General features: G+C 33.4%; 1 protein-coding gene across 13 annotated transcripts in view; it reads right to left on the bottom strand.

The window, feature by feature from the left end:
• DMD (dystrophin) overlaps positions 1-25,931 on the bottom strand; it is a 962,852-nt gene that overhangs the window by 10,938 nt on the left and 925,983 nt on the right. For 8 of the 13 annotated variants that reach the window (XM_039329652.1, XM_039329648.1, XM_039329656.1 and 5 more), the window contains 8 exons: positions 22,486-22,622; positions 21,810-21,848; positions 11,926-11,991; positions 11,043-11,108; positions 8,839-8,997; positions 5,566-5,809; positions 5,184-5,304; positions 2,660-2,752 (listed from right to left, as the gene is read on the bottom strand). In XM_039329652.1, coding sequence (XP_039185586.1) covers positions 2,660-2,752; positions 5,184-5,304; positions 5,566-5,809; positions 8,839-8,997; positions 11,043-11,108; positions 11,926-11,991; positions 21,810-21,848; positions 22,486-22,622 — 925 coding nt within the window. Of the gene's footprint in view, positions 1-490; positions 2,159-2,659; positions 2,753-5,183; positions 5,305-5,565; positions 5,810-8,838; positions 8,998-11,042; positions 11,109-11,925; positions 11,992-17,519; positions 17,594-21,809; positions 21,849-22,485; positions 22,623-25,931 lie in introns of those variants that run through there. The other 5 variants (XM_039329649.1, XM_039329660.1, XM_039329655.1 and 2 more) reach the window with 4 other exon arrangements.

The following is a 25,931-nucleotide window of genomic DNA, read 5'->3' as shown; positions in this document are numbered from 1 at the left end:
GCAAGTATCTGTTTCATTAAAAAGGAATAAGGGAATACTCAGCTTCTATTGAATTGCAAATTTAATTAAAGAAAATTATTATAATCATTGGGCAATATATGCCTGGTTAAATAATGGCATTTATTTCAAAGTGATTTTGGATTAGGGCCAGTATGGCTAATTCATCCCAGTTTACCGTAATATAAATTGTGTATATAACTTATAATAATAAAAACACATTTTTAAATTAATATTTATGAGGAAGATCCATATTGGATATACACAAAAAGTCCCATAAACTAAACAAACTGTCTTAAAATATAAAGTAATTTAATCTGTAACCTGTCAGCTTAAAAATTTTCATAAACCACTACACTGGTATTTAGTATTTTTATTTTCAGATATCAAACCTCTTTCTTTGAGTTATCATAAAGCTATGAAAAGGAGTGGCAGCCACTATGAATATGAATATAAGTTGCACAATAAAAAGTATATGGACAGAAATTGTATAGTATATGTATATGCAAATTTTTATTATTGACCTTTAATTTTACAGCAATAGAAAATATCCTCTGTAAGGTTTTATGTTTTAGCTATTTTTAACTACTGTATTTTTTTTTTTAAAAAATAACTTTGATCATATCAGCTCTTTTGCCTACAAAAGTTCTGCTTACTGAGATCAGAGACACATTGTATTTGCTTAGAAGGCAGAACTTTTTTTCAAATAGAAGCATACCAATTATATATAATTTACAATATTTAAAGCTGCTTTTGTAGTTGATAACTTTTTAATCTTCTGAAGTTATCAGAAACCATTTCCAGATTGGTGGTACTGATGTTGTCATCACATTCGAAAACTCTTAGACAAGAAAAACACATCACTATGGGTGTCCTTAATTTAATTTGCATTGAATCAACACAGATTATATTTATAACATTTATATACTTATTTGTTGATTTATTATTTTACAATTTTCCTCCTCTAGTCTATATCCTTTAGCCAATTGCTAATAACCTCTGCTGAAATAGACATCTTATCCCATAATATATTTTAAAAATTGTTTTTGTTTTAAGGCTCTTTTGTAATTCAGGAAAAAAAGCACTAACATGGAACACATTTTCAAAGGGGAGTATCAGAAAATCTATAAATGCATCAATATAAATAACAAAAATAAATATTTCTAAATGTGCCCATTCCTTATCCTTTCTTAGCCTATGTATTAAAGTCAAATTTCTTTTAAAAACCATATTACTAAAGGGGGCATGTCGATGTTAAATAAGCCAAGATAGTTAACTATTTAGTTAATCCATGGCAGAGTCAATATTCATTCTTTACTTCATTGGCTTCTTTATTGTATCAGCTACTACTTGGCCTATAAAAGGACTATATCAATGATGTATAAGATACAATTGATTTTATCTGTCTCAAAGACTTTCTTCATATGCTATTGTGCAGTATTATCTTAAAGGCTGATATTTCTTTTCATGGATTATATTATTCTTAGTGTTTTTAAGATTCCTGATGTCAGATATCACATAGTTATGCTAAGTAAAATAGTGGAAACTTCTCTTGCAGTCATGAAAGAATATGAATTATCCAATTCTGAAATATTTCACCTTTCTTATATTACTTATATCTTTCTCGTAGCCCTGCTTCAAACTACTTCCACAGACAAAATCACCAGGAAAATGGTCCCCTAAAATTAAATCCAGTTCTCAGCAATGCTGTGCAGTCAGCAACTATATCCAATCCTTGGATGAACCCAGCACAGTAAGACCCAGGCTTTTTTAGTTAGCCCTGAGATCAACTTCAGAGTTGGCTATGCTGGGAAGCAACTAAACTGGCAGTATAGGCATCTGCAGGCCAGGACAGGGAAGGCAAAAACTTCATTCCTTGTACCCATGCAGTGATAAGTATTTAAATCATGACCGTGATGCATATTGTGGCTACCCTTAACTGCCAGATCTACTTAGAAGTAAGTGACTATAGAATTCAGACTTCAGAGGTCAAAGGTTAGAACCACTTAGGAAGAACCTCAGGTTATTCAATTTGCTAGAACAATGCTGATTCATAAACCCCCTATTAATGCTTCTTCCTAGGACTTCTAGCTGCATCTGACCTGGATTATCTTCTGACAGTTCTTCTCCTTCTAATGCTATCTTCTCTGTGACTCTGCTTCTATATGTATAGATGGAAACAAGTCTGAATAAATTTATTGTAGCAGTAATTCAGACTGCTAGGACATTAGACTACCTTATGCTACACTATATTTATATAGTAATCATTTTATTCATGGACACAGCAATCATATTGATGCGACAGAAAAACATAAAACGGAGCAATTGTTATTTGCTAAAACTACCATCAGCACTGGTGGGAATTTTCTAATCATTCAAAGAGCTACTTCGTTTCTACCAAATATATAAGTAATATATTTTAACTTTTGTATTATGTAATTCAGGAATTTATGATTATTGTATAATACATATTTATTAAATGAAAAGATTAAAAAAACACAAAGACTACATTACACATTTTATAATTATGTCCAGCTAATCATATTTATGGAGGTAAATGTTGTGGTCTTCTCTTTTAGATTTGCATCTTATGTATTTCTGAGTATACTATCAATTTGAAAGAAAGATCCACTGTCTATATATACTGAATAATGATGCTTACCTCTTGTACTTGGGAAGGAATTGTTAAGCTGTTCCATGACCTCTTCTAATCCTGTGCTTGTGGCCTGGGGAGGACTTAGTAGATCATCCTCACCTAATAAAAAGAAAAGCACAAGTATACTGCCTTCATCTATTCTACCACAGCATTCATCTATCTATCAGTGTGAGCAATAATTGGTTTAAAATATACAGAGCCAGTCCAATTCATGTGCTATAGATAAGTAGCCTTAAAACTTCTGATTACTACTCCTAGCAGTTTTACTTACGTTTTTGGGGTACAAAACAGTGCCTAATACAGTTCTAATATTTTTAATAATAGAGACTATATTTAAGAATGGTATATTTAATCTATTATGTTTTTAATCTCTCAGAAGAGAGGAGTATGGAATTTATATTACCACATGCATGAGGCTTTATATCTGTGACTTGGGGGGGGGGGAGATGTCTTTTTTTTTTTTTAGCAGCATGATGCACATTTTGTGAGATATCTCTAATAATAAACTAGCAATAGAATTATTGTAACATAATGCACCAAAATGCCAACTAATGGAGGTGGTCAGTGATGGTATTTTTCTAGACTTTAGCAGATAATAAACAAGTAAACCAGTAGTCATATTCTTACAGGATGTTATCCATGAGGATTCTGTGAAGATCTGTAGTAATCATTAGGAGGGCACCAGGTTGAAGAAGTACAGTTATTCTGTTCTACTAGAATTTTACTTTCCTCACTGAGACACTTCTCAAGTTGAGCTTTGAATTCAATTGTTTGCATCTAATGTTGGATCAGACAGTGTTTTTTTTTAGTACATGTCTTCCACTATTGAATCATCTATGTGAACTTTCAAATCTACTCTTGAGATCTGCAGATAGATATCCTTAGTACCTCTATTTACTTAGCAAGATGAAAAGCAGATTTGTGATTGTATGACTGCAGCAAATTTAATGAAAACTCTGGCGCTGTCAAAATATTGCAGTAGCAAGTCCCACACTGAATGTGGTATTTGAGCAAAAGCAGAAAAAATGGTAAAGTAACAGAAAATCCTGCATTAGTTTTGTTGTTACAGTCCAACCATTTACTAAAGAGAATTAGGATAGGGCTTGCTAATCAGTCCAATGGGACAGAGAATCTCTTAAGATGGTTTGTTTCTAAGGTCTTTTGAAATTCCAGACAATCTATGAATTCTTCAAAGAATTCCAGATAGCAAAGCTGATGATTGTATTGAAACCCTAATTGCTAATGGAACACTGAGATAGCTCAGGATTGACATTATTAGTCCAAACTGCTGACACAAAATGCAGAATTCACATAGCAACAGAGTTTACCATTGAAATTCGAGTGATGAAAATGTTTGGAAGATCAGTAGCATACAAATGTCAACGGTGTACAGAATTGTTTTGCTATGACTATACATAATTTTCTGGTTGCATTGTATGTGGAACTACCTTGGAAAATTAAAGGTTATTATGTCATTAGTAGTTTCTAATTCATTTTCATACTCAATTAAATGTCATACAAGTGAAAGTAAATTCTCGCAGAAAGCATCTGTGCAACCATTATTTTTAATTTTGGCTTCCAGAACCTTAATAACTATCACACATTGCAAACAACCTTTTTTTTGTAAGCTGCTTCAGCATACAGAAGCTCTACATTTCAAATGTTGTTATGGTAAGCTATCTTTCTGGCATAGCGATTGCTTTTTTTGCCGGGGAGCATCAAAAATTGTAAGACACCATTGAGAGATTCCAATAGTGACAATCCACTTCAGTAAATATTGACATCCATCCAGAAGACAAAGTTAGTTGAGTTGATTCCATAGAACAACTTTGAGAAATACAATACGCATCAAATGCTACATACTAAAAATAGCTAGAAACAAATCAGGTGGGGATAGTTTTGTCAAAAAGTATTTGCTTGGTTCTCTTTGGGCACTATTATGAACTTTTTTTTAAAAAAATAATTCAGTTAGAGAGTGGAAACTCTTTTCAGACTTTTTGCTTTGGTCCAGGGCAGTAACTGACAGAACATAATTAAAATGAAATTTTATATTTGTTTTGAATCTACAGATGTTAAAGCACCATTTTCCTTCTAATTCATCCCATCACAAACTTTAAAGGAACAGTACATTAAAGGAAATATAATGAAACTCTGGGGAATGTATGTAATCCCTAAGCTTGTGGTTGCTCACCTCTGATTTATAGTATCTTACAGGCATGTATAAAATTTCTCAGGATAACACAACAAAATAAAACAAAATGAGCCTCCCTACTATTTTCTATAATGCTTAGAAGAATGTGTGTGTAGATAATAATTAATAACACCATCAGCTTGCTTCTCCTCCAGCAAATTAACTCTGCAAATAAATCAGTCCATATATGATAGAAAAGAGGCCAAGTACAAGAAATAAGACAAAATTTAAATCAAGAAACAACTATTGTGTTATTGTGTATGAAATTATCATTAATGAGAATATTAATAAAATTATCTTATTAAACTTATTTTAAAAAGTGCTTCATTTTTAGCTTACCCATAGATTCTGTAGTCTGACTACCAACAACACAGAGAAGCATTGGCTGATTACTTTCTGACCTCTGTACTGAGGTAGGAGGAGAAGACTGGGTTGTACCATTCACCTTTGTATCTTGAGGCTAAAATACCGGAAATTATAATGGTTAAGTTAAGAGTAGCAGCATGATCACTAGAACACCCATCATACAAATGTACAGAGAAGCAAGTTTCACCAACTTAAGAAGGTTTTCAATATTACGGAGGATTACAGTTGGCATATTTATATTCTATACAATCCTAGAGTATTACATTTTTATTTTGTGATAGAATAAGTACAAGCAAATTAAATTGAAAAGCCACATTATTTCCTATCAAATAAAAGAGAAAAGCAGAAGTCTTGCCTGTTCCAACAGTTGTCTTAGCCTATGTAGCTGCGATTCTAGCTGTTTGTTGTGATCCTCCAGGATCTGCATCCTGGCTTCTAGGCGGCCTTTGTGTTGACGAAGCAACTTGGCTTCTGCAATGAGTTCAGCATCTCGTGGACTCTGTGGGGAAATGGGCATCATCTCAGGTGGGGATGGCAGTGGAGATAGTCCTTTGTGATCATGTTGCTGCTTCAACCGATCATATTCTGTCTGCAGATTTCTATTGGAAGAATAGAAGCGGTATACGAGTATATTTTTGAATAGGCATGTTTTTCCATTTTACAGCTGAAAGTAACTTTTGTAAGGTTTAATTTCTACTAAATCCAGGGCTTCAGTCCATGAAAACTGCTATCATAACGGAGTTTATGGTATAAATATAATCATTATATTTCACTGTTGTATTACTGATACATTTTCAGTGCAAGTGTTAAAAGGCACAGGTCACCAGATTTGCATGAATTTCTTCAATAAAGACAGACATGCTTCTGTAAGTTGAGAAGTGGCTATGAAATATCCTTGATATACAAGAAAGAAATGATATGAACAATTGACATAGGATGGTCTTACAATTTTCTATCGGGAGACAAAAACAAATGGGGGTTGGACTCGATGACCTCCAGGGTCCCTTCCAACTTTATTATTATTATTATCTGTTTGCAATCAACAGTAATAAACATACTCGGAATAAGAAAATTAAGTAATAGAATCTAATAGTTCATCTATTGTTACTGTCTTTTAGACAGCAGATTTTTCATTGAGTCCTCTGCATATATTCCCCATCAGCTCTATAGGGTTGCAATACAGGTTTTAAACTACTTTTATTGGAATAGTAGAATCTAAGTCTGAATGTGCTTTCATCTTCTTTCAGTTTTATGCTCGTGTGAATTAAGGAGCAGCCTTGTGTGAGGCTTTTCTCAGCTTAGTTTTTTTTTAAATAAAGTTTTATTATTTTTTTTAACAGAATTCAATAGTAATCATTCAACAAAAACATGTTGTCTTGAGTATCTTATTCACTAATACAAATTAAATTCCTAATCCCTAAATCTTTTCTCTAACCATTGATAAAATAGGTCCCAAGTTTGAAAATATTCTGTTTCTTTCTTTTTTTTTTCAACCTTAAAGTAAGTCTGTCCATTTCCGCATAGTCTAGTATTTTTTTAATTATTTCTTCTTCTGGTGGTATTTCTTCATTCTCCCAGTATTGTGAGAATATAATTCTTGCCGCTGTTATCACAGGTAAAATCAAGTATGTACTTTGCTTATCAAGTTTTTCTGGCATTATACCTAGTACAAAGAAATCAGGTTTCTCTAACATTTTTTCAAACCAATTGTGGATTATTGTCCAATATCTCCTTGCTTTAACACAAGTCCACCACATATGATAATAAGTACTTGGTTTGTGTTCACATTTCCAACATTTCTCTGACATATTTTTAAACATTTTTGCTAATCTTGTTGGTGGCAAGTGCCATCTACAGAACATTTTGTATAAGTTTTCTTTATATGAAGCTGACATTGTCAATTTATAGTTTCTTTCCCACAAACTTTGCCACTTCTCTAAGTCTATATTTATCAAAAATTCTTTGCCCATACATTGTCTCTTTTACTTGTTCATCTTCAGTTTTGAGATTTAATAAGAAATTTTACATTTTTAATTAACTTTTCATCAGAAGTCAGTAATGTCTGATCAAACATAGTCTGCTCCTTATAAAATCCATACTGTTTAATATCTTTGTCATATCTGACTTGCATTTGTAAATGCGACCACCATTTTTCCAAATCAAGATTTATTTAACAATTTAATATTGTTATCTCCTTTTATTGTTGAACATCTTGCTGTCAAATATATTCCCAAGTATTTGACCTTTTTGACTATTGGCAATTCTATTTTTTTCTGATAATTGCTTTTTTTGTTTATCTGTAAGATTTTTAAATATCACTTTAGTTTTTTTCTCTATTTATCTTTAATTGTGCTATCTCTCCAAATTGTTCTATCTTTTCCAACAGTTTAGGAATTGTCTCTAAAGGTTCCTCTAAAATGAATACCAAATCATCTGCAAATGCTTGCACTTTATAGGTTTCACCTTTTATTTTCAATCCTTTAATTTCTGCATCTTGCCTAATGTTTCTGTTTAAAACTTGCAAAGTTAAGATAAATAGCAATGGGGATAATGGACATCCTTATCTTGTGCCTTTTCGCATATCAAAATTCTTTATATAATCCCCATTTACAATCACTTTTGCTGTTTGTTTCTGATATATTGTCTGAATCATGTTTACAAAGTTTTGACATTGTTTTTAGTTGTTGAATCATAAATTGCCAAGGAACATTGGCAAATGCCTTTTGAGTGTCTAAAAATACTAATGCCAGTTGTTTCCCTGGATGCAGTTCATAATATTCCAATATGTCCACTATTACTTTCAACTTAACAACCATAATGAGGCATGTCAGGATTGCAGTAATTGAGCAAAACAATCACATGATGTCTCACTTAATGACTGCTTCTCTCAATGACTAAGATTCTGGTCCCAATTGTGGTTGTAAGTTGAGGCCATCTATAACAGTGGTTCTCAACCTGTGGGTCAGGACCCCATTTGGGGTCGAACGACCATTTCACGGGGGTCGCCAAACAATGCAGTCCGCCATTTTTTTCCCCTTTTCCTTACCTGTGCTACTCCCTTTTATTCTATTGGTGTTTGAAAGCCAATAGAATAGACTCTCTTGAATAGAGTCTAATTCTATTGGCTTTCAAAAGCCAATAGGAATTGTCCAGGCTGTCTCTGCCCTGCTGAGCCCGCCAAAAGTCCCATTCTGCAAACGGTGCTGCACCAGTTTAGTCCTCGACTTACGACCAGTTGAGTAGTCCTCGACGTACGACTGGTTGGGAGTCGCGGCATTAAAAAGGTTGAGAACCACTGATCTATATCTATTAAATATATTTACTCATACATAATTAAAGAAAGCAGTGCTTACATACATAATTAGCAAACATTTTTTAAATTATTTATGGCAGGCCAAAATTTATATTTTATTATAAGATTTTAAAATTTGTATTAAGTTTAAGTATAATAGAATTTCATCATCTGGACATTTAACATGACAAATCACATTCATAAGTAGAAGAGAAACATATTTGTTAAATTGGTAAATTACAATATAAGCCAACTTCTTTTCTACCTGTTTTGCTTTCTGGTTTGATATGTTATTTAATATGTCAATGCATGGAAGTGACATTGTAGGAAGCTTACCTATTTTCTTCCTCCAAGTCTGAAAGGATTCTCTCCAGCTCACCTCTTTCTTCACTTTCTAAAGAAATTAAAATCTGAGCAGGACTTCGAGGTTGACTGAGTGGAGATTCTTGGTTCAAACTTTGGCAGTAGTGCTGGATTAGCAAATGCTCATCATCTCTTTAAGGAAAAAAGAAGAGAAGATAAAATATAAATATTTCCTGTTATACTTTTCATTTCTTTTTTTCTTTTATTTCCTTTTGCTTTAAGTCTGTATTGTTTTTACTCTGTTAACATTTCTTTAATTAAAAATTGGAAAAAAAATCAGAAGAAATGAGGCAAAAGTATAAAGCACTTCTCAGTGTAACACAGTCACGATATATATAGATACATACATACGGTAGGTATGGGTGTGCATGCACACAGGTGTGTCTTGGTGGCTCATAGAAATACAAGGTTTTAATGTTTAAGATCAATGGCTTATTGTTTGGTACAATCTCTTTAAAGAAAGAGACAGATAAAGAATGAATTATGAGTAAATTGGATTCAATAGCATATAATGCACAGGAAAATGTGTAGGTGCTACCAAGCTAAACTGAGTTCTCAGAAATCATTTTCTTTGCTGAAGTTCAAGATCACTTTCTCCAGCTACAAATTAATGTCACACCAGCTTGTTTTCTATGAAAGGATGCAGCCATAACACACACACACACACACACACACACACACACACACACACACAGTCCTGTTATCACAATTGCCAATCTTCCCTGCTAGGGAACTCAGCCAGCAGGAATTTGGAAATTGTGATTGTGTGAGGTCCTCACTTAATGATTTGCATGGTACTTGTTTAACAATGACAATCGGGTCTGCTGAATTGCTGTTGCTAAGCCACATCTGGTATTGTACTTCATGATCACATTGTTGTAGCAGACTTCCCAGTCCCAATTATACTTGTTTCCTGAAGATTATATGTATTGTATTTGCCAACACCTTTAGATTTAGATGAAATTTGAGTTAAGCTGGTAATATGATCTAGAAACCAGTAAATATAAATATAGAAGCACAGCAAGGGATATCTGGAGACCCCCTCTTCCTTCTCTTTAAAGTAAGTAATAAATTGGTTATTTAACTAGATTACTCCACCATTAAATTAAATTATAGAAATCATACAATTAATGTTCAGCTAAATACTATTTACCTCAAGCTAAAGTTTCTCTTCTTATATTGTGTAACTTTTAACAATAGATATTGATTTCCCAAATCAATTCATTTAATTAAATGAAAATTAAAACAGATTCAAAAATGAAATCCTTTAGGACAGGGTGTCAAACTGCTGGCCCGTGGGCCGGACACATCATCTGGAAGCCGCACCCACTCCATTGCCGGCAATGGTAAAACCATCCCGATAACGTTGCGTGACATGATGTGACGTTGCAAGTTTGACACGTCTGCTTTAGGGAATTTTTCATTTTGTAGAAGAACTTAGAGTGATTATAAACACTAAGTTCCTGATCCTTTTTTAAAAAAATAGGAAACAACAGAGTTTAGCCCAAAACATTTATTTATGTATTAAAATCTTTCTCCTCTTCATTCTATACAAAAATATCCATTACATAATTACCATAAAAATGGTAATATGTGGTAACTGATAGAAACTCTACAGTCTCAGTAAAATGGATAATACTATCTTGATACGATTAAAAGTTGTAATAATTGTGAAGGTGATTTCACTAGGAATAAAAACAAATATACGTATCTGACTTTTAAACAAATAATTACATTAAAGATTGATCAGTATTTAGAATCTTGTTTAGTCCTCTGTCCTGAGCTTTGGAGCAACTTTGATGAAGGACCTTAATCAGCAGCTATTCCAGTCTTATTTGTGGCTTCATGAAAATCATTAGAATTTCTACATTTGATCAAACACTATTTTTTTAATCTATGATGTCTGTTGAACTTTAAAAGGAAACAAAAATACATGTTTAAAATATTTACAAAAATGACATTTTTGTTTCCCCTTTAATGCATTTTTATGTAAAAAGGTGATGTTAAGTTTCAAATATTACCTTCAATAGTGTCTGGCAAGTAATAACCTGGAGTTATTAGCTATGTAACTTTCTAGATATATAATGTGAATAATGTTTATGCTTAAGAACTTAACTACATAAATCCGAAAGCATGCATATGTTAAATTTCCTATAATTTCTCAGAGGCAAACTCACATGCTCTCATTAGGAGAAATGCTATCATTCATATATGTTCCATTGGTGTTCTCCATTTCTGCTAGCCTACGAAGAAAGGAAAACATCTTAAAATTCACTGTATTCTCCTAATTAAAATCAAAAACAAAAATATCATTATGATGAAATCCTGGAATATGGTCTACAGATATACAAACACTCATTATTGTATAGGATTTCAGTTAACTATAAATTATCTTCTGTTCAACACACATGAAATGTGAAAATTTCAACTCTTTTCTTGGCAATAAAACAAAGTATTATTTTTGCTGTATCTATCCACACTCAATTTCCTATGAGTGTACAAAAATGGTGATATAACTTAGCCAATTATCTTGTAATATTTGAGGTACTAATTTTCTAAAAGTTGTGAGTCTAGCATTGTTTTATATTTTTTTAACAGCAGTTCAATGTCCTCTTTATCAGAAGCTGAATTAAAATTTATAAATTATTGAGGATTAGATACTGGGTTTAAATTATTATTTTGTACTATGTGGTCACCCAGTAGTATATACCAAAGTATATTTCCAGAAAAACAAAACACATAGTATGTTTTGAACAAAAGCAGATTAGATGTAAATAAAACCATGTGTTCTTCATTTCCTATTTTCAATTACTTAACATACATGCTAAACATCATGCAGTAATTCTACATGCAGATTAGTCAGCAAGCTGATTAGCAGAAATTAGTAAACACGCATAGCAATTAGTAAACATGTATTCCATAAATCTTAGGAATCTGAAAAGAGACTAACTTCATTTCTTAACATCTGAGTAATGGTGGTTGTGATAATGATTTACTTTTTAAAAAACAACAATGAATGTTTCAAGAAAAAATTGCCTAACAAGCCACCTGATCTCATACCTGCTAGCATAATGCTCAATGCGTGAATGTGTATCATCATGTGAAAGCTGAGGAGACGAAGCAGGCCTACAAGGCAGAAAACACTGATTAATAATGGATTAAACACTAGTTTCTTAGAAAGAAAAATGCTCTGAGGTGTTATTGGCCTTATACTGGCAAGCTTTACTGATTCTAGGAACCTGATTATTTGCAACCTGTGTTGTTTTTCAATTTCTTAGAGGAAATAGGCAAAATTGCCTTTGGCAACTGAGGTGTGCTAAGGTTTTTAAATTTTCCAGAATATTATGTCAATTCTGTTTCCCATGAAATATTTCATACAAGTTATCTTTTTCCCAGTTCCCAAGACATTTTTTCCCAATCCATATTATGCAAAGACTTTGTTCTCCTGATCTAATATCACAAGCTATAGTAATTATTTTCTAATTTGTGTCAACTACCCCAATGAAGGGACCCTTAGGCAGAATGAAAAGAAATACCATTAAGAACTAAGCACTGCTTTCCTACAAATGAAGAAAAAGAGATTTATGAGGTCAGAAAAGTCAGCTTGCAAATCTTTGAATTGCAAGTAATCTGTACACATCTTTTAGGAGAAAAGAAAAAAAGAAGTGTATATGTTTATTCCATTTCATAAAAAGGCAATGCAAAGTAGCTTGCTTTTGGGGTTCATCATGGATATTTAGAAACACACAATAAGTTGTTCTATCTAGTAAGGGAGATAAGATGATGAATTTAAAAGGGATAATATCATATCACCTTCCTGCTGATGCACCTTTAAAGGCCCAAAGAGAAATCAATACTCCAATTCACAGGCAGTGTCTTAATTGCTTGAATAACTGAATTTATTCCCTGCCCTCAAATTTCCAAAACTTATATATGACAAATCTGCAGTTGCATATCCAAAATGGGGGCTTCTGATTGCTTAAAATAGAAATATTGACTTTATAGTGAACTAGACCTATAAAAGTTGACTAGAAAATTGCAGTGAGCAATCCACTGGTAGTAAAGCTAGATATGGTGGCAATGAATTGTTTTAACTATGCCACAGCAAGATGGTTCAACAGAGGAAAGAGAAACAGCTCTCTACGTGGATTTGCAACAGACTGGCCCAAAGAGAGTACTGAAAAGAAATTAGGACAATTTCCAAGAATTATTAAAATATCTAATGTAGCCTGTTTACTATAGGATTCATGATCAAAAAGAATATTATGCTTAGTCCTAAGTATTTTCATTAAGGACTTTGATGGCGTGGTGGAGGGAATGCTTGCCAGACTGTCTTAAAATATATAAATTTATAATTATAAATTTACAATTTACAGGTTTAAATGAGATAGTTAATATCTTAGAAGGAACAAATAAAATTCAAAACAAACCTGAGATGTTAAAAAAAAGATTAAGTGGTTGAAACTAACAGAATAAAATTTAATAAACACGTGCAAAGTCCACAAGTAGAGAGGATGGATGACACCTAGGCTTTGTAATAGTACTTGTGAAAACTATTTTGGAATAGTTATGGAATAGTTGTAGAATAGTAGTATGGATTGCTAAACAAGCTGATACTGCTGCTAAAATGGAAAATGGAATTTTAGAGTTTATCCCCAAAAATATAACTTCCAATATTTACAGCATTTGTTTCACTCTATTTAGATCTGGTCTGGCCTCGTCTCAACCACTATGTCAAATTCTGAATATTACATGAAGGATTCAGAGACATCAGAGTCTGTCGGAGAACAAAAGTGACCAGAAATGTAGAAAATAGTCTCTGAGAAGAAAGAAGAACAACACTAGCTATGTCTTGTTTAGCTTTTTAAAAAGTCAACTGAGGAAGAAAGTAACAACCGTCTACAAACACCTTGCAGGACACATCACAGAAAAAAAAGTTAGGTGCTCTCTCTGGTTCCAGAGTAAAGGACATGGATAATGATTAAGATAGAGTAAGGTTCATTTTAATAAAACATTAGGGAAATACAGTCCTAACTGTAAGAATAATTGGATAATGGAACCAATTGTCCAGAGAGAGGCACCCCTTCTTTGCATGTGTTCAAGCAAAGGCTAGGAAGCCCTCCTTCCAAATGTTTTAATTTGAATACCTGTATTGTGCAAAGGATTGGACTGACAACCTAAATGAATCCTTCAAACTTTGATTATTGATACAGAGTATTGCTTAAAGCAGAACTGTCCAACTTACAGCCCACAGGCTGCATGTGGCCCTAGACAGCTAGTAATGCAGCGCCACAAGATCATAAACTTTTAATATTATTATGTGATTTATATTCATTAACTATATTATTAGGTAGCACTTTGAGTTACAATAGAGAACATAGCGATCAGTAAACTTCAGGTAGTAAATATATTAGTTTTAGGGTCCTGATGCTTCAAGTCATGATGAAATTCCTATTTGAATAGTCTTTTCCAGAATAACAAAAAACAATTATAGTAATATCAGATAAATAAAACTGTCCCTAAACATACGCACCTACAAAAGAGCCATATTTTTGCTTTTCAGTAAATGGATAATTGGGTTTTTTTTTTAATCCTCCTTCCGTGACAAGGTTAAAGTGAGTTATTTTTCCTAGCTTTTTTAACCTGACTGCTATTGAGGATAGTATTCCATTCCATTAGTTTGATGAATTAATAAATTCTTACAGCTTGTTTTTCTTTTCACTGTTACTGCCAGTGCTTTTTTTCTAAAAAAAAAAAAAAAAAAAGGTGCTGGAACTCACACACATCATACAACCTGCCTTGCCTACCCTACAAGGTTCTATCCAAAAAAGGTGCCGGAACTCTGTTCTGGGCGTTCTGTGAGAAAAAAAGCCCTGGTTACTGCAATCAATCTGTGACCAGAGCTTTGACTAAGACTTTGTTTCAATGTAACAAAATCCTGCAGTGGTTTTTAGTGGGAGAACTGTTCAGGTATGAGTAATCCTTTTTTGTTCAAGCTATTACCACAAACAACTTAATTCAAAGTTAATTTTTATGTTAGTTCTCCATACTGTGTAAATATAAGATATTGTGTCTCAACTGGTAAACAGAAAAAAGAGGGAAAAAACACTTCTAAAAATAAACAATTCATTTTTCTTGAAATAAAGCAGAAATTATCTATACTTTTATGTTAAAAGTTGCTGTAAAATGGGTCTGTTATTGGAAAACAGTTCAATTTATCTTTTCTTTATTGTATGAAGTAATTCCTAAAAAATTAGACGCTTTTAAAGTACTGATGAGTGGAATTCTAAAAGCATTTTCAAACCTTTGTACAATTTTTCAATCAATTAGATTTGTTTTCTTAAAATTTTAATTTATGAATTTATTTCTCTATATCTGTTCAATCTGTACTGCCATAGGTTCTTATAAGAAATTACTCATATTTACATATATACACTTCAAATATATTTATATTATTAGTTAGTTTTTTTAAATGATTACTACTAATTGACATTTATGCCATTTTGGTTGGATTTTTTAAAACTCTGTACTAAACAAATTCAGTAAAATTTATTAATAAGCTTTGTGCCCAAGCATCTATGAGAAGTGGGATATAAATCCATTATCTTCATAATCATCTCTAAATATGGTCCCTATTTATAATTAAGTGTATATATTAGAAGAGTTCTAATTTACCTTTTAAAGTTTTACTTTCCTTTTGTTGTAATAACCATCACTAAGTTTTGCTATATTGGTTTGTTTACACATCTGCTTCCTTAAAAAAAATGGAAATTGGTTTCTATTGGTCTACATCTACCTATTTTTATTTTCTACACTTGTGAATTAATAAATGAATTCAAAATTAATTTTTAAAATTAATTTTTAAAAAAAATCACCCCAAAGTGGTAAGAATGATAGGAGTAATAGAGAATACTAGCCTGAAAAATTTAGAATGGCAATTATTTTGAATCAGCTTTAATACACATATTTCGCCATTTTGTTTTCTCTAAAATGTCAACACTGCCAGAAGAGAAAGAAAGAAAGAATGAAGTAAAACATAGACCAGCAAAAGCCTTCACAAAAACTGGTATTCATAGCAAAAATAGGATGGGATCACAATAAAGGATGAAGGCAATATTTTTACATTAAGAATTTCACTTATAACAATTAGATAAGAAAAGGCATTAAGGATTAAACCAGATATGACTGACTTGTCTCTTATTAAGTAATGATTTCATGGTAATACAGAATGGAATTCATGATCAAGCAATTGTGGTTCCTCTTGTAGTACCAATGGACTACCATAGTTTTCTAAGTGCTACAAGCAATGGAGATCTCTAGTAAATCCTAATAAGCCTACTTTATTATTGGCTTATGCAGGGCTTTTTTTTCTCATAGAATGCCCAGAATGGAGTTCCGGCACCTTTTTTGGATGGAACCTTATAGGGTAGGCAAGGTGGGTTGTATGACTTGTGTGAGTTCCGGCACTTTTTTTTTTCTTTTTTTAAGAAAAAAAGCACTGGGCTTATGAACCCTACTTATCAGAAAATCAGCATCTTTTAAATTTAAGAAACAATATAAGCAACAAATTGTTGCTGGTCTAATTTAGTGATAATGGGGATGAATCTTTTACATGAATTGCATAAAATGGGCCATAAGTTCAGGCTAACAGATTATAGATATCCAATTTCTAAACAAAAAAATATATATTTTTCACAACTTTTGTTAGGCATCATGTGACATCCTCATCATAATTTTGTATCTATTACAGCAAGATAGTAAAGACAATGTTGGAAAATACCTTCCTTGTGTTGCTTAGTCCTTTTGGAAGAGACTTCCCCAGACTGCTTCTATGTTGGTTTTAGGAAGGCACTATAGCAAGACTGATGTGTTTTCCTGGACTGTGGATGACTGAATTCCTCCACTCTCTTGTTCTTATACTATGGGTTTTGGAAGTTGATTTTAAGTTTTATCTCTGATTTTAGTTTATCTCTTGTTATGTATATGGAATAGTTTTTACGGTATTAGACTTAGGATTTCATTTTACATGACATGTTTTTGATTGAAAACTAGCTAGACTTTTTTCAATATGTTGGGAAATTTGTAATACATAAATAAACAAAATAGCATGATTTTTGAAACCATGATGAAATACTGAACCTTTTAAATTGACTGGGATACAAAATTAAGAACTTGAACCATACTTCAAAAGAACTGCAAGAAAAATCCTTTTATTAAACAGAGGGTAGCCCCTGGCAAACTGGATCTGAATACTACTTTGAAGGAACTTATATGCTGAACTGAAAAGTAAAAGAACAAAATAAGAAAAAAATCCAAGAAAAAGGCAAATGATATTTCTGCCAAAAACTTCATAGATGTGTCCATATGGTAATCAGGATTCAAGGAGTGGAACTGGAAAGATTTTTTTAAAATAATTAAGATTAATTTAATTAATTAAAATATTAATAGAGGAACAATTCAGTGCTGAAACTGGATCTTTTTATTATTAATTTCAGTTTGGCTCAAACACACCATTTTGAGCAAAATATAAATCTACAAGCAGGATATAAATCTAATAAATAAAAATAAAAATGGTAACAATAGAAATAGGTCAAGAAGATCAGTGGGATGATGATACAAATTACAAAATTTGCTTTAACACCTAGTTTTCTTACCAGAGTAATATTCCATGAAAATGAATCCACAAGTACCACCTGTAATTCATGCATCTGAGAAAATTCCAGTGCCACTAAGGGATAAAATAAAATAAAGAGGAATATAATGTGAGAGTCAATGTAGAAGAATCTACAGCAGGGATGAGGAACCAGTAGCCCTCCATATGTTGCTGAACTACAACTCTCACAGTCCCAGCCAGTATGGCCAAAGAAAAGGGGTGCTGGAAGATGTAATTCATCAGTTTTCAGGGGGTGGGGGTGGGCATAGGTTCCCCAATACTGACCTACAGAGTGGATCAAATTAATAGCTGTTGAGGATACAACTCTTAAGAGCCCAAATATGAACAATTTTCAATTGCTCACTGTAGAATAAAATAAAAACAGCATATCAGCAGGAATAACTGTTTATAGCCTACTGTCAATAGAAGATTTCCTGCTGTTTTAGATAGAGGGCAAAAGATTTGGTACAGATTGGTAAGATTATTGCTAAAGAGGTGAACAAAGGAGATGATCCAACAAATGAAATCAGACATTTACAGATATGATGAAGGCTATAACCAGACATAAAAGAATACAGTGATTGACTAGAATGAGGTCTAGATGATACTGAAAAAGAAACTAAAAATAAATAAAAGAAAATGAAAATTTGTTCTAAGACATATTGTAGCTGTTCAGCAGGTAAAATACAATTCCAACTAAACAGAAGTTCAAATGTCTTCTCTAGCCACATCTAGCAAAGACGTGAAGAGATAGCAAACATTTCTAAGTATGAAACTACTATATAGTATCACTATTGAGCCAGCTATTAGCTTAAGACAGCAAATACTAAATAGGTGAAATCAAAATTAAAAAACATGAATCTAGAAGAATTTCAATGTGAAAGAACCAGTCACTATGTCAGATGTTCTGCTGCTTCAAGATTAAGAACTATATTGTTGCAAGAAGGTTTGTTGTTATATGTATTTCTAAAACATTATTGAGTACTGAGCAAAAATACTAGCAATAGAATATGGAGCATAAGATTCCATGAACTAATTTATGGAAAAACAGTGAAAACAGGTTAAAAAAACAACCCAGAGCTACAGATTTTTATATACTGCTTCTACAATAATCCAAAAAGGACTAGTAACTTAATAGAAACATTGATTATAATTGATGTATAGACTGAGCAAATAGTTTTCAATTCCTGATATTCTTTCTAGGACATATATATCAAGAGAAAAGAATAGTTTTTATGGACTTTGTTTTATTAGCCAAATCTTAAGAGCACTGTTAATCCACAAAATAATTCTACAAGGGTCACAGAAAGCAAAGGAGAAACTCCAGAAGATATCTCCATTTGTTGAAATTCTATAGAGATTATAAATGAAAACAGTCTTGTTCTAAAATGACAAATCCTGATTAGGTAAGAAGGAGAGAAGCATGACAGACACCTAGGTAGTGAAGATGTCATACAGTTGTCAGAAGTAATTCATGCCAATTTATGAAATTCCAAAAGGATTCAGGCATTGCTATTATTTGATATTGAAAATCCTTTGATTATCCACAGAAATTGAATAATTAACCTATTTTATAATATTATTTTAAAAGAGAAATTCAGTTTTAATAATAATATGAACCAAATATTCCATTATTGGCAGTATGATGAAAATAGTTCTGAAAAATATTATCGAGTGGTACAAGCCATTTGTATTAAGAGATACAAAATGTTAAGTTTGTTTTATTGCATGCCTCATATTTGTGTAAGATTTGCTTTTTTACATATTATAGAGCTGTTCTAATTTCTCAAGTTTTGTTTTTTTAATTTTCTCTAATGGTACTTGTTTTGTCAATACATGTATTCCAATTTACCTCTAAATTGCTATATCAGTCTTACTGCCTTTACCCACTGTCTCCCAGGCTTAGAGCAGCATATGGCTAACTCTCAATTGAACAAAATAATATTTTGAAGCTTGGCACACTTTTGAATTTCATCCTCAATTTATTATCACTGACTCTAAAACTTTATAGCCTCTAGATCGGGGTCCCCAACCCCTGGTCCGTGGACCGGTACCGGTCCGCAGCATGCCAGCAACCAGTCCGTACAAACAAGCAAAGCCCTATCCGTGGGATGCAGGCAGCACATAAACCCACATACTCTCCAGTCCATGGAAAAAACTTTTCTCCATGGGAACTGGTCTCTGGTGCCCAAAAGGTTGGGAACCTCTGCTCTAGATTACAAACCATATTAAAGTGGTATAAACTATTGCACCCAATGGTCAAAACTCTCTCTCTCTCTCTCCCTCCCTACCTACCTATCTAGAAATTAGGCTATGTTCATGAATTTATGATGTTAATTTTAAAAATTGTGTTATTAGATAATAGATTTTGTGTTATCATGGAAGCATTGCACAGGGCAAACATGACAGACCAGCCTTCTTTAGACCTAGTGGAATGGATGGGGATCATGTATGCAATTTCATGAAATTCATGTCTTTCCTAAGATCAAAATTGAGGGGTGTTATATCATTCAATACTGAAATTCTTGTAAGAAAATATTGTGGAATACTGCTGAATAGGATGAACCCAGTCCTAACCCGTACAGTTTAAGTCTGATTAGTAAGGTCAGTCAAAATTATTTTTTATGTCCCTTGTATTGTTGAACATACAGCAAGAAATCTATTGCAGACACAATAATGTAGTTGTAGATACCAACATTCATGCAGTCCAATACTTCAAATACAAAGCAGCGAAGAGAACTCTTAATCAGGTGGAGTTAGTCTTTATCATAACCTGTTTCATATGCATAACACTTTAGTATACTTAGCATAATTTAGTAAATTATACTAAACAGTATAATTTTAATGCTACTCATTTTAATAAGTATTACTTGCAAACCAACTATTAGAAGTTATACAAATTTAAGTACTATTCGTAGATTAGTTTTAGGCTTCCTTTTGGCTAATTGACAGACTTTATGAATTAACTAGCACAAATATTTTGAAGCAATAGATACCTATTCCGGTATAAAGAGCATATTTTTTTTCATATTCTCCATTACTTACTTCATAAAGATTAAAAAGAAAAATAGCCACTTATTCCTAAAAGTCAACATAATTCAAGTGGAAATAAGCCATTTTAGCCTCTGTAGAGTTTTTCAAAATGTATAATTGCATCGCAAAATTGCCAATTTCGCAACATATATATATATATCCTTAATAATACTAAAAATGCGAATCCTGGGCATCATAATACAAATTAAAAGAAAAGCGAACACCAGGATAAAATAACCAGACCGTTTAATGCAAAAAGCCTGTAGATAAAAAGTCACTAAGTTTCGTTGGCCAAACTGCTGATGTCGTCAGAGTTGGAATAAAAGATCTGGGAGCCGATTTATGTAACCGCCTGCCTCTGCGCCCAGCTTCTCAAGCACGTCATGGGCCCATTAACTGTGCTTGACCGTAATGCGTCGAATTGCTCCGCACCTGGCAATGGTGCAGAGGGGCCATGGGCAAGTTGCCAAGTGCAGAGCAACTCGACGCATTACGGTCAAGCACAGTTAATGGGCCCATGACGCGCTCGAGAAGCTGGGCACAGAGGCAGGCGGTTATATAAATCGGCTCCCAGATTTCTTTTTATTCCAACTCTGACTACGTCAGCAGTTTGGCCGACGAAAGCTTAGTGACTTTTTATCTACAGGCTTGTTTGCATTAAACAGTCTGGTTATTTTATCCTGGTGTTCGCTTTTCTTTTAATTTGTATATTATAATGTGTGTGTGTATAATATGTATGTATGTACGTATGTATATGTTTTCGTAGATTTTCATGGGTATAGGTATGCAGGTCTTGGTGTATTTGGATCTTTTCCCGTGTAAGATTGAGAGTATCTTAGCGACGTTTCGACGAGGTCCCACTCGTCATCTTCAGGCTGGGGTCTTCAGCTTTGTGCTTGTGTGAGCAAAAGGACCTTGTCGAAACATCGCCACTCTCAATCTTACACGGGAAAAGACACAAATACACCAAGACCTGCATACCTATATCCGTGAAAATCTACGAAAACAAACACACACACACACACACACACACACACACACACACACACACACACATTACACAATTTTGTGAAATCCATTCAAACCTGTTGTTTCTACTAACTTGAAATGGACTTGCCTCTTTTTCTGTCAGAAACATTAAGAGGGAAATGGAGGATGGAAATGGACATATGGAAAAAAAATGAACTGAAACTAAAAACAAAAGTGACGGAATGCAACAGCAGCAGCAATAGCAGGACACTTTGGCAAAAGTACTCACGCAGAATCTACTGGCCAGAAGTTGATCAGAGTAACAGGACTGCAAGACAAAAAATGAGGAGGTGAAGAGAGAGGCAGAAAAAACTTAGCAGCAAAACAATTACAGAAGGATAAAAAAACAAAACAAAATAAAACAAAACCCAAAATCAAGAAAATCCAATAGACTAACATGAATGTCCATGAAAGCAGCCAAAACATGAGAAAGGAAATATTAAAAGAGAAAAATAGAAAGATAGCAAGCTGCAATGCAATTTCCATTAAACAAGTTTTAATAATTAGTAGATAAATTTTTCTATGAATCTTATAGAATTACAAGGGACAGGTTTGTGAATTTGAATTTAAACATTAATATTTTCTCCGCATCAAGAGGAAAAAGTGCATTTTTATTTCTATGCACTCAACTATAAATTACAGATATTTGGAAGAATTTCCAAGCAATCATTAAGACAACATATATTTTTATTTTGTTAACAATTTAAATTAATGTAGCATTTTTCAGGTGATAAAAAGCAAGGAGAATAGCAACCAAGATGTCAGCTTGCCTTTTCCTTTGAACAAAAATAAACAAATATGAAAGAAATGAAAAAGGTGTTATGTAGTCAGGAAGTATAGGGAGCAGTGCCAACTGGGAAGCTCAGAATTTATCAAATGAGATATTATTAATATGCTTCACTCACGTTTCCATGTTATCTCCCTCCAACACTGTTTGTACAGGCAAATAACCCATTCTCGGATGTTTTGCAAAGTATCTTTTTGTTCGGAATTTATTTTTTAATACCTTGGCAAAGTCACGGACATCTTCTCCTGAAGTAGTCTGAAAGCAATATTTCAGCAATAGAATTTTATTAGGGTTTTTTTGCAAACTTTTCACATCAGTTGTTTGTTTTGCCATTTTTTAAATAAACTGTGTTGTAGTTATTTTACATGGCAATACAATTTAATTCTATATCCATACGAAGAAACATTTAGTTGAATATTTAGATTTTCCTCTATGCTTTTAGCCATTTTTTCTACAAGACAGAACTCTGTGATTGCAAGACTACAATAACACAAATGTTAAAATACAAGTATGTTAAACCCATGATAATCTGTAATTCTCTACATGATAAGCATATTGAGAGTAAACTGACAAACACCTTTGCAACCAACCAAGCATATAGCTCTTTTATAACAAAGCTTGCTATGCCACAATAAAAGCAGACTTGAAGAAAAAGTAGGAATAAAAATATCAATTTTTATAGTGATAGGACTGTTACCATGTGTAACAGACTTCTATTATGCTTATTAGATTTACAGTAGATATTTTCAAACAGCAGGAAAGAAACACATCTTTCTTTCTTTCCATTCAGAATCAGTCCATTGCAGAATGAAATGAATAGTATGAACCATAATCTATGTTTTCAACTTCACAGTCTAGGGTGAGAGAATATTTTGGTGCCAAGTCACCTGACTGACTTCTGGTCTGTTCTTTCAACAACACATGGAAGAGAGGGTGCTTAGATAATGTAGCTATTTCTATTTACTTTTGTGATCTAACAAATTTCCAGCTCTAATCCCAAAAGATAATTATTTCCCTCTTTTGTTGAAGTAAAACCCAGTGTCTGCTGGACACCTCATTAATATTAATTAATTAATTAATCAATCAGGTATTACACATCAGTCATGCAAGAACAGAAAGGCATCCAAAAAGAGAAGCCACCTTCTGGTTGGTGATTCAATTATAAGGGATGTAAATTTAGGAAAGGACACAGAGGTTTCAGAAGTGGTCAGATGTCTCCCAGGTGCTACTGCCAGTGGGACAAGAAGCTTATTTCTAAAATAATCAAGAATGCCAGCAAGATCTGTGATGTGGAGGCTATTGTACATCTTGGCACTAACGATCTGTCCCAAAAAGATGTACTCTCTGTGCAGAATGATTTCCAGAGCATGGGGCAGGAACTTAGCAAAATAGGCTGTAGGCTTATTTTTTCAGAGGTTTTACCAGAGTATAAAGAGCAAAATGGAAAAGGCCAGTGTATAGCACAATTCAGTATGTGGCTAAAGGAGTGATGTAAAGAGAAAGGCTTTGGATATATTAGTCATAATGTCAGTAGCTGGTCCAATGAAAAAATGTACAAAAGAGATAGTTTGCATCCATCAAAGAAAGGGACTGAGTTACTCAGCTATAAATTCACAGATTTTCTGGAGAAATATTTAAGCTAAACAGTGGGGACAGTGAGTTAATCGATACAGAACATCCCTGTCCCCAGCAATCTAAAAACTATAGGGCTATCAGTGCATATAACATAGGTGTGTGTATGGACAAGAATATCAACCTTGCTGTCAAGCAAAATCAAGCCTTCAATAACGAGTGCCACACAAAGTGCACTAATCAAATAGGTGGTAAGACGATAGGGGAACTCAGGCACCACACAGGTTTTATATAAAAAGTAAACACAGGGTCAGTCATAAAGGACTCAAATGTGTATATACCAATACAGAGTATGAACAGCAAATGGTGAACTAGAAATTCAGGTTAATGAGGGCAGATATGATATTGTTACCATTACAGAAACATGGTGGGATGAAACCCACAAATAGAACACACAGGTAGAGGGATTTAAATCATTTAAAAGAAACAGACCAAATAAAAGAGGAGGTGGTGTTGCTCTCTCTGTAAGAAATAACTACATCTCTACAGAAATAGAGCACAACAATGACGAAAACTGTCTTGAATGCATTTGAGTCAATATAAAAGGGGGAAAAATGACATTGCCATAGGTGTATACTATAGGCCACCCAACCAAACAGAGGAAATAGATGAACTTTTTGGTAGTCAGCTAACTAAGGTATCTAGGAAGCAAATCACAATAGTAATGGGGGATTTTAACTACCCTGACTTCAACTGGGAGACAAACTCTGCACCAAGTGGAAGATCAAACAGATTCCTGACAAACCTAGCAGACAACTTTGTCTTCCAAAAAGTAGAGAAGGGAACTAGGGGATTAGCCATTTTGGACCTAATTCTCACTAACAGAGATGAAATGATAGAAGGTGTTGAAGCCATAGGAACCTTGGGAGGAAGTGATCATGCAATATTGGAATTCAACATTCTGGAAGCACAAGCAATAGAACACAGTCAAACTAGAGTCTTGGACTTCAAGAGAGCTAATTTCAATAAACTTAGAGAGGGCTTGGGAAGGATTCCATGAATGAGAATCCTCCAGGGGAAAACAACTCAAGCAGCTTGGGAAATTTTGAAAAGTGAGATAATAGAATCCCAGTCTAGCACAATACCAACAAAGAGGAAAAATAACAACTCTCAAAAGAAACCAGCATGGCTGCATAAAGAACTCTCTGATAAATTGAAAGATAAAAAGGACAAGTATAGAAAGTGGAAAGAAGGGGACATAACTAAATTAGAATATCAACAAATAGCCCGAGCCTGCAAAGATGAGTGAGGAAAGCTAAAGCTCATAATGAACTAAGGCTTGCGACCAAAGTCAAAAATAACAAAAAAAGCTTCTTTCAGTATGTAAAAAACAAGAAAAAAGTGAAGGAAATGATTGGTCCATTAGTGGGTGAAAATGGCAAGAAGGTGACAAACAATAGGCAGAAAGCAGAACTATTTAACTCATTTTTTGCATCTGTCTTTACACAAAGGGAAAAAACAGACCAACCTATCAAAAATAGTGCCATAAAAAAACAGTATAGAAACACAAGTTAAGATAAATAAGAAAATGGTAAGTGAGCACCTGTCCAGCCTAGACGAGTTCAAATCGCCAGAACCAGATGGATCACACCCCAAGGTTCTCAAGGAACTGGCAGATGTGATCTCAAAACCACTGAACTATATTTTTCAAAGATCTTGGAGCACTGGGGAACTACCAGAGGACTGGAAAAGAGCTGATGTAGTTCCCATCTTCAAAAAAGGAAAAAAAAAATGGATCCAGGAAATTACAGACCTATCAGCCTGACCTCAATACCTGGGAAGATTGTGGAAAAGATAATCAAACAACAAATCAGCGAACACCTAGAGGCAAACAAAATCACTACTAAAAGCCAACATGGGTTTGTCAAAAACAGATCATGCCAGACAAACCTTATTGCATTCTTTGACCAAATGACAAAATTAGTGGATCAG

This window comes from Crotalus tigris, unplaced genomic scaffold (genome assembly GCF_016545835.1).
Source record: "Crotalus tigris isolate CLP2741 ecotype Arizona unplaced genomic scaffold, ASM1654583v1 scf7180000024401.5802323, whole genome shotgun sequence".
NCBI lineage: Eukaryota > Metazoa > Chordata > Lepidosauria > Squamata > Viperidae > Crotalus > Crotalus tigris.
The sequence above is the reverse complement of the archived record's forward strand: the minus strand, read 5'-3'. Positions and strand labels throughout refer to the sequence as shown.